Source organism: Vigna umbellata, chromosome 2 (assembly GCF_029865625.1).
Source record: "Vigna umbellata cultivar VRB3 chromosome 2, Vumbellata_1.0, whole genome shotgun sequence".
Classification (NCBI taxonomy): domain Eukaryota; kingdom Viridiplantae; phylum Streptophyta; class Magnoliopsida; order Fabales; family Fabaceae; genus Vigna; species Vigna umbellata.
Genome location: NC_142166.1, coordinates 35034678 through 35044184, shown reverse-complemented (window position 1 = coordinate 35044184; position 9507 = coordinate 35034678). Strand labels below are relative to the sequence as shown.

Here is a 9507-nt window from a genome sequence, read left to right as displayed (position 1 = left end):
ATGCACCTTGTCCTCAAGGTGGAAATCAGGAAAATGCTCCTTGATTATAGATAAAGCTTCCCACGAATTTTCAAAATCTGGTAAATCTTTCCACCTAATAAGAATTTCGAGATCCCCTTGTTGATTCCTTCTAACAGCAAGTGCTTCTGCTGGTTGAACCTTCAATTCCCAATCATCTGCTAAAAATAAGGGTAATGGTTGGCTAGTAATTGTTGCAGCAATGGATTTCTTAAGTGCAGAAACATGGAAAACTGGATGCACTTTGCTTCCTGAAGGTAGTTGCAGTTTATAGGCAGAAGGACTAAACTTCTCCACAATTTCATAAGGCCCATAATATCTCGGACTTAACTTTTGATTGACCTTTTTAGCCAAGCTTTTTAACTTATAAGGCTGTATCTTCAAATATACTACATCTCCAACTTCAAATTCCACCTCCCGTCGATGCTTGTTGGCTTGCTTGCACATTCTGTTTTGGGCCTGGACAAGATGCTCTTTTAACTCATCCAACATATGATTCCTATCTGCCATCAGCCTATTGACCTCCTCCATGGAAGACTGTGTCATATCTCCTCTAATTAATACTGGAGGTTCTCTCCCATATAAAGCCTTAAAGGGAGTCATTTTGGTAGATGAGTTATAGTTAGTGTTGTACCAAAACTCTGCCCAGCTAATCCATTTAGGCCACTGTTTAGGCTTAGTCCCAGTGAGACACCGAAGGTAAGTCTCCAAACAGCGATTCACCACTTCAGTTTGCCCGTCCGTTTGAGGGTGATAGGCAGAACTGAATTTCAGCTTAGTGCCAGCCATTTTAAATAGTTCTGTCCAAAAATGACTGATAAAAACTCTATCTCGGTCAGACACAATTGAGGAGGGAAACCCATGCAACCTAACAATATCTTTGATGAAAATTTCAGCAATGTCCTTAGCAGTGTAAGGATGGGCAATAGCTATGAAATGCGCATATTTTGTTAACCTGTCCACGACCACAAAAATGGTGTCAACCCCTTGGGTTTTAGGCAATCCTCCTATAAAATCCATCGAAATGTCAGACCAAGTGTGAGTAGGTATTGGCAAAGGTTGTAACAGCCCACCTGGGTTCAAGGCTTGATACTTATTTTGTTGACAAACTGCACAACTCAACACATACTGTTGTATTTCTTTCTTCATACCTTCCCAAAATATTAATCCCGAAATTCTCTTATATGTTCTGAAAAATCCAGAATGCCCACCCAACGCTGAATCATGAAATTCCTTGAGTATTAGAGGAATTTTAGAAGAATTCTTTGGTAGTACCATTCGTCCTTTGTAATATAATCTTCCTTTTATTAATTGAAACCCCGGATGTGCATCCTGTTGTTTCAGTAAATCCTGGATGATCCCCCTTAATCGAGCATTAGCTTGAATTTCATCTTCCAACCCCTCCCATTCATTGAATTGTACCGTGGAAAGTGCAGAATATTGTAGCTTCCTAGAAAGGGCATCTGCTGCCCTATTTTCACAACCAGGTTTGTACCTTATTTCAAAGTCAAAACCCATTAATTTTGAAATCCACTTTTGCTGCTCCTCCCCCATAATCCTCTGGTCAGCCAAAAATCTCAGACTTTTCTGATCCGTGTGCACCACAAAATGGCTACCCATCAAGTAATGCCTCCATTTCTGAACAGCCAACACTATAGCCATTAATTCTCTCTCATAAACAGACTTACGTTGAGCTCTATCAGACAATGATTGACTCATGTAAGCTATGGGTCTGCCTTCCTGCATAAGCACTGCTCCTACTCCCTTTCCAGAAGCATCTGTCTCTATTACAAAAGGTTTCTCAAAATCTGGAACACCTAAGACAGGTAAAGTGGTCATTGAATCCTTGAGCTGTTCGAAAGCTTGTTGAGCATCATTTCCCCACTCGAAGCCTCACCTCACCACCACCAACCGAAGAAGGAAACCAATGTTGATTGGGAGCAAAGGAGAAACGATTTTCGCGGACAAAAGTGGATTAGGGAACGAAGAAAGGTAGTAGTGCTGGAAGAAAGAAAGTAGGGCTCAAAAAGTGAAATTCGCAGAGGGAAAACCCAAATTGCTATTTCATATTATATCAAACCACTTACCGACGAACATAGTTTTTCAGTAATTAACATTCTCATTCCCGAAGGTCTAAATCCTTCAGTAGGTTACTACTCCACATGCCCTCAGTAAATCCTTTGGAAAACATCATTTATCGACGGTCTATAGTCATTGGTAATAATCCTTCCTTAAGTAATGAATCTATGTAATGTTTTATATTTTCAATTCAAAGTTCTCTAAATGATTTCACATATTTGATTGTTTATTTTATTATTAAAATTGTTTTTAATTTAAATAGTTATTTAAAACCACAACAATAAAATAAAATAAAAATATTATTAGTAGTATTATTTATTATTTTAACAATTACTTGTTAAATTATATTTTTTAAAAGTGGAAAATCATTTTAGAATTCAGTTTTTCTATTTTCCAGCATATTGATTATCAACTTAAATTGGGTTCTGGGAAACCAAAACTCTAACAAGAAGAGTAAATAAAGTTGGTTAATCTTTTAAAAAACTCAGAAAAAAATTCCCACCTCTGAAATCTATTGGTCTGTCTCAGTTGTTCGTTCTTATCGCTGTCAGCTCGGCACACAAAACACACAAAAAGTTCAACCCAAAAAATAAAGACAAAGATAGTAGTTTTTGGATTTGCTCGCCATGCAGAATATGGGTTTCTCATTTTAGTGTGTGCTTGTCTATGTGCAGAAGATTAGTGTGTGCTACTGCGTGGACTGCTTTTATCTACAGCGACGTCATAGTTCTTGAGCACGTTAAATGCAACCCTCACATCTTTCAAAAGATAAAAACTTTGTCTTATTTTCTCTTCCTTTTTTTTTTTTCCTTTGCTCCTTCTGAACAAGCCAGCTTCAATGGAGCAACTGTACTGTGCAGTGAGGGAAGATGAAGAGAGAGAAGAACAACAACAACAACTGCAAGATGGTGCAGCTTTGAAAGGAAGACAATCCCTGCAACAGGGAAAAGATGGTAGTATTACCAATGCTGAAGCACCTTCCTTTTTTTTCTTCAGTGGGAGAACACTCTTTTCCTCATGAAGAATTTATCCTCATGGGGCGCACACCTTGGACTGAAAAATCTTCCTTTTCTCAAATTTCTCGTCATTTTTTGCCATTTCGATTTTTGTAATAGTAAGCATACCATCATTTTTTTATGCATGCAGGAATGTGGAAATGTCACCACTGCTCATGGACCAAGCAATTTGACAGTCCTTGGAATTTGCGGCGTGGGAATCTTAATGGCTACTTTGACTTGCTCATGAATGTTAAAACTATGATTCAACATGGACCATGTATTGTGTGCGAAACTAAAGGTCAGTAGGTGCCGAGATTTCTAAGGCACATATAGCAGTTAGATCTGATCCGTGTTGCTTCACAGTCTTCTAAATTCCAATGGTATGAACCTCCTTATTGACTTCCAGAGGATAGAGACTTTACCCAGCAGAAGCAACTTTTTCTTGTGAAATCTTGCTGGATCTAATTATGCCACTTAATTTTTAACAAGTTGGGTTTAAAGGGCCCTTGTAGTTGTTGGAATGTCTACATGAACCATGCCCAATCTTTGATCAGATGTTTTCTAAGTGCAAATTTTGACTTTGTTTAGGAGTTTGCTTAAACTTATGGTTAGAAAGTTTCTTGTGTATTCGTAACTGTGGTCATTTATCCAGTTACTTGTGTATTCGTCTTTTGGTTTAAAAATTTAGTACAAATATGCAGAACATCGGCTCAATCTATCATGAGGTATCCCATACTTGAACTCATTTGTAATGTTTATAATTATGTTCTAATACACTTTAGGAGTTATAAAAGCATGAGTGGAATTCATTACAAAACGAAGTACGATTACAAAATTTTATGATTTTTAATAAACTTCTCCTATTTATATAATGCTAAGATAGTAACATTCTTCATACACGGAGCATGAACTGTCATGTGTGGCAATTTGGAATTGAAATGATTGTTTGTGGCATGCTTGCAGGCGACAATATTGATGGTGCAATGTCTGCTCTGCCAAGCAATGGAGTCAACAACATGGAAATTGCTGATGAAAAAGTACCTTCCTCCGTAGCAGAGTTACCTTCACCTAATTTGACAGAAGAAATTGACCAGCAACTGAAAGAATATGATGTTGAGGCAGTGTTGGCAAAACAAGAGACACATGACTTGTTTTGTCCTAATTGTAAATCTTGTATTACTAAAATGGTTATCCTAAGGAAGAGAAAAAGAACTACTCCTATTCCTAACATAGACACTAAACCAAAGCGTGACAAGTCAGCCATTGAGGTAGTTGATAGTTCTGTAGATGAAGGCAACCAAGGTGATCATGCAATTGCAACACCTGATGATGTAGCTAGAGTAGAGCCTCCTGCTGATAATTTTGAGCCCGAAAGAGAACCAGAAGTGTTCAGATGTTTATCAGGCTTCAGCTTCTTTATTCCTATAGGTAAGTTGATCACCTTTCTTGAGGAAAATTTATTAGTATGTAAATAGCTAACAAGACTAATTTTGTTTATAGATGATTTTAAGTTGTAAATATATAACGATCTAATATATACATTCGTGTCTTCGTGTCCTACATTTTGGAGAGACTACACATGTTGAAGTGTCTGTGTCGTGTCTGGTGTCCGTGTGAGTATATGTGTTACATAGATAACATATCATTCACATGTTTTGGGAGATGGCTATGGTTAATGGTTATCAAACCAATACTTATGGTGCTTATGTGATAATTATCTATTTGTGCTAAAAAATCTAGTTACTTTGGCAGGAAATGCATTCAAACTGTTCCCAAGTTTTGGGGGTAAGCCTGAAGCTTCACAAAAGCTTCCGGTTGTACCTGCATCCAACGTGGAAAATCCTTCAGTTGTTGCAGCTTCCAATTCAAATTGGTTCTTCACTCTGTTTACTTCAATCAAGAGAAGAATAGCTAGTGCTCAAGGTAATTAATAATAAATAACAAACAATTACTACTATTGCAGTCATTTTCACAGTGATGCTTTCACAAACATAAGACCCGCCAAGGTATTCTTTATTATAGTTGTCATTTTCTAATAAAACCTGCAATTTCCTATTTCTATACATTCCCTGTGGTCAACTTTCCCTTTTTCTCCCGTATATCTGATCTGACAATTTTTTAATTATGAGATCTTTCTTCTTTCAATTGAAAATCCTGTTTTCTTGACATCTTGGTGTAGGTGATGCTTCTAGTGAAGATTCTATAGCAGATCCCACTTCAGTTGAAGATTCTAGAATTGATAATCCATTGAAAATAGCTCAGAATAGTTATTCTTCTTTGATGAAAGAAGCACAATCACCAGAACAATCATTTGACAGTGAAGTAGTTGCAAATGATGTAGCTAGAGACAAACAAAATTTCATAGTAAATGGCTCGATTCCATCAATTGAAGATTTGAAGAAAGTTGAAACGGGTATTGAAGACGAAATAAAACCTTTTGTTGCAAACGAAAAGAATGGTATGAAGACAAAAGAACTCAAATTAATAATCAATTAACAATAATTCTGACTCCCCTTAATTGTTCTGTAAGCAGTGTTAATATTTTTTGTGTGTGTAATAACCGTAAGTATGATTATGATGTAGTAATGTGAGGTTTTTGTTGAGGCAGAAGCATTTGAAACCGCTACATTCCAGGCAGCTTACGTTCCAACTGAAGGAGAAACACATACTGAAATCTATATTGCGGAACAACCAAGGGCTGAAATTGGTGAGCACCAAGAGTGGGGAATACTTAAAAGCATTGTGTACGGTGGTTTAGTTGAATCAATCACTAGTCTTGGGGTTGTGTCATCTGCTGCTTCTTCTGGTTCTGCTCCATGTAAGTGCTTCCATCTATCTCTCACTGTGGGAGGGTTTTATGGTGTCACTGATTTTTACACTGACATCTTATTATCATAGTCTATCATGTATGGTAATCTGAACTTTTCTGCACCGACATAACCATCTTAAATGTTATGGTAATCATAATATCTGGAAGTTGATACTGTAAATTTTCTTACATTGACACTATGAAAATTAAGCCCTAAACTTATTTGGTTCTTAAAGTATAATTTAACATAGAAACAAACAAGAAAAGACTGTGCTGTATTCCATGTTTTATGAGTGGTTATCTGAATTGCAAGAATTTTTATGTTACATTTTAAAATTGAGAAACAATGTGTAAATATTTTTCTTTTATGAGTATTGTAGTGAATATTATAGCATTGGGGTTGGCGAATCTCATCGGTGGACTTTCTGATAATTTTGAGCCTCCTGCTGATAATTTTGAGCCCGAAAGAGAACCAGAAGTGTTCAGATGTTTATCATGCTTCAGCTTCTTTATTCCTATAGGTAAGTTGATCACCTTTCTTGAGGAAAATATATTAGTATGTAAATAGCTAACAATGTGTTTAGATTATTATATTTGACTAATTTTGTTTATAAATGATTTTAAGTTGTAAATATATAACGATCTGATATATATGTTTCTGTGTCCTACATTTTGGAGACTACACATGTCGAAGTGTTGTGTCGTGTCCGGTGTCCTTGTGAGTATATGTGTTACATAGATAACATATCATTCACATGTTTTGGGAGATGGCTATGGTTAATGGTTATCAACCCAATACTTATGGTGCTTATGTGATAATCATCTATTTGTGCTAAAAAAATTAGTTACTTTGGCAGGAAATGGATTCAAACTGTTCCCAAGTTTTGGGGGTAAGCCTGAAGCTTCACAAAAGCTTCCGGTTGTACCTGCATCCAACGTGGAAAATCCTTCAGGTGTTGCAGCTTCCAATTCAAATTGGTTCTTCACTCTGTTTACATCAATCAAGGGAAGAAAAGCTAGTGTTCAAGGTAAATTAATAATAAATAACAAACAATTACTACTAGTTGCAGTCATTTTCACAGTGATGTTTTTACAAACATAAGACCCGCCAAGGTATTATTTATTATAGTTGTGATTTTTTAATAAAACCTGCAATTTCCTATTTCTATACATTCCCTGTGGTCAACTTTCCCTTTTTCTCCCTATATCTGATCTGACAATTTTTTAATTATGAGATCTTTCTTCTTTCAATTGAAAATCCTGTTTTCTTGACATCTTGGTGTAGGTGATGCTTCTAGTGAAGATTCTATAGCAGATCCCACTTCAGTTGAAGATTCTAGAATTGATAATCCATTGAAAATAGCTCAGAATAGTTATTCTTCTTTGATGAAAGAAGCACAATCACCAGAACAATCATTTGACAGTGAAGTAGTTGCAAATGATGTAGCTAGAGACAAACAAAATTTCATAGTAAATGGCTCGATTCCATCAATTGAAGATTTGAAGAAAGTTGAAACGGGTATTGAAGACGAAATAAAACCTTTTGTTGCAAACGAAAAGAATGGTATGAAGACAAAAGAACTCAAATTAATAATCAATTAACAATAATTCTGACTCCCCTTAGTTGTTCTGTAAGCAGTGTTAATATTTTTTGTGTGTGTAATAACCGTAAGTATGATTATGATGTTGTTAGTAATGTGAAGTTTTTGTTGAGGCAGAAGCATTTGAAACCTCTACATCCCAGGCAGGTTACGTTCCAACTGAAGGAGATATTGTGACAGAAGCACACACTGAAATCTATATTGGGGAACAACCAAGGGCTGAAATTGGTGAGCACCAAGAGTGGGAAATACTTAAAAGCATTGTGTACGGTGGTTTAGTTGAATCAATCACTAGTCTTGGGGTTGTGTCATCTGCTGCTTCTTCTGGTTCTGCTCCATGTAAGTGCTTCCATCTATCTCTCACTGTGGGAGGGTTTTATGGTGTCACTGATTTTTACACGGACATCTTATTATCATAGTCTATCATGTATGGTAATCTGAACTTTTCTGCATGGACATAACCACCTTAAATGTTATGTTAATCATAATATCTGGAAGTTGATACTGTAAATTTTCTTACGTTGACACTATGAAAATTAAGCCCTAAACTTATTTGGTTCTTAAAGTATAATTTAACATAGAAACAAACAAGAAAAGACTGTGCTGTATTCCATGTTTTATGAGTGGTGATCTGAATTGCAAGAATTTTTATGTTACATTTTAAAATTGGGTAACAATGTGTAAATATTTTTCTTTTATGAGTATTGTAGTGAATATTATAGCATTGGGGTTGGCGAATCTCATCGGTGGACTTTCTGTCATTGGCCATAATGTGAGTTGCCTTCCATTTGTTGCTTATTTACAGTTCTATTATGGTTAAAGCTCACTTCTTTCTTTTATATATTCGATGTATTCTGGTAGTATTGTTTAGATCACAGTGCATGACTGCATGATGTTAATGTCATAACTCCTTTTTCTCCTTTTCCAGCTCACTGATTTGAAAAATGGTCATTCTGGAGGGAATCCATCACAAGATCGATATGAAGAACTACTTGGCCGTAGAGAAAACTTCACACTTCATGCTTTTCTAGCTGTGTTATCATTCATAATTTTTGGTTCTGTCCCACTTGTTGTCTACAGCCTCTTAATTTCTAAGCACTACTATGATGAATATAATATTGCAGCTGTGACAGCCTCTTCTGTTGTGTGCATCATTCTTCTTGCTATGGGAAAAGCTTACACCAGCACACCACCCAAATCCTATATCAAAACAGTGCTGCATTATGTTAGCTTGGCACTTGCAACCTGTGGAGTCTCTTACATAGCTGGTGATCTAGCTAAGGTTCTCCTAGATAAAATCAGTGGCTCAGAATCTGGTTATGTTCTTGCCATGCCCTTGTCAGACACAACAAGAATGGAACCAGCGTGAATGTCTTCTTCAAGCTTATATTTCAATGTTCCTGCTTCTGCTGCTTCTTCTTGCTTCTTCTAGCCAAATAAGGATCCAGAAAATATGTGGTTTAGCTGTTAGTGTTCCAAGCAACGTTCTCAATTTTATAGTTTTCTTGGATTCGTTTGTGAACAAGTCAAGGAAAACTGTCCTTTTTTATCAGCAAAGTAGCTAAACAGTTGTTTAAAAAAATTGAAAATAAGTGCTCCGTGTGTGGAATAGTTATGAAAAAAAAAAGATACAGTCGTTTATATGTTTAATCAATAGCATAAAATAAGTTGTATGTTTAAATATTCAAAAGTAACTTGAAAATATATTTTGATAAGATTGTATGCCAAAAACACAAAATGGTGCAATTCTCTTTCAAAATTACCTAAAGATTTCGAAAAAAAAAGTGGATAAGTGGAACTAAGGTGACACAATTTTGTTGTGATGTTGTGTCAAGATGGCATAATTTTAATTTAAATATTCTTAAAGTTAAAATTGTACCAAGTTGGCATGATTTCAATATAGTGCATTTAGTTTAGTTTTGGTAGAAGTCCTCCTAAGTAGACATAATTTTGGTTTAGTGTATTCTAAACTAAAGTTGTGTCAATTTGGCAAGATTTTTAA

At 35.9% G+C, this 9507-nt stretch overlaps 1 protein-coding gene across 1 annotated transcript; it reads left to right on the top strand.

Moving 5' to 3' along the window:
* Window positions 1–2753: 2753 nt before the first annotated feature.
* On the top strand, window positions 2754–9191 carry LOC124837026 (uncharacterized). Its single transcript, XM_088106621.1, has 12 exons — window positions 2754–3050; window positions 3244–3393; window positions 4059–4523; window positions 4848–5018; window positions 5275–5553; window positions 5704–5913; window positions 6285–6425; window positions 6762–6932; window positions 7190–7468; window positions 7623–7844; window positions 8216–8277; window positions 8434–9191. The coding sequence occupies exons 1-12, from the start codon at window positions 2936–2938 to the stop codon at window positions 8872–8874; spliced, it is 2706 nt and encodes a 901-aa protein (XP_087962747.1). The 5' UTR covers window positions 2754–2935; the 3' UTR covers window positions 8875–9191.
* Window positions 9192–9507: the final 316 nt, after the last annotated feature.

Coding starts and splice junctions, on each gene's coding strand:
- LOC124837026 (XM_088106621.1), top strand. CDS start 2,936: ATGGAGCAACTGTACTGTGCAGTGAGGGAAGATGAAGAGAGAGAAGAA. Junction 6,426..6,761: donor CAGCTTCTTTATTCCTATAG/GTAAGTTGATCA, acceptor TTACTTTGGCAG/GAAATGGATTCAAACTGTTC. Junction 7,469..7,622: donor TGTTGCAAACGAAAAGAATG/GTATGAAGACAA, acceptor TTGTTGAGGCAG/AAGCATTTGAAACCTCTACA.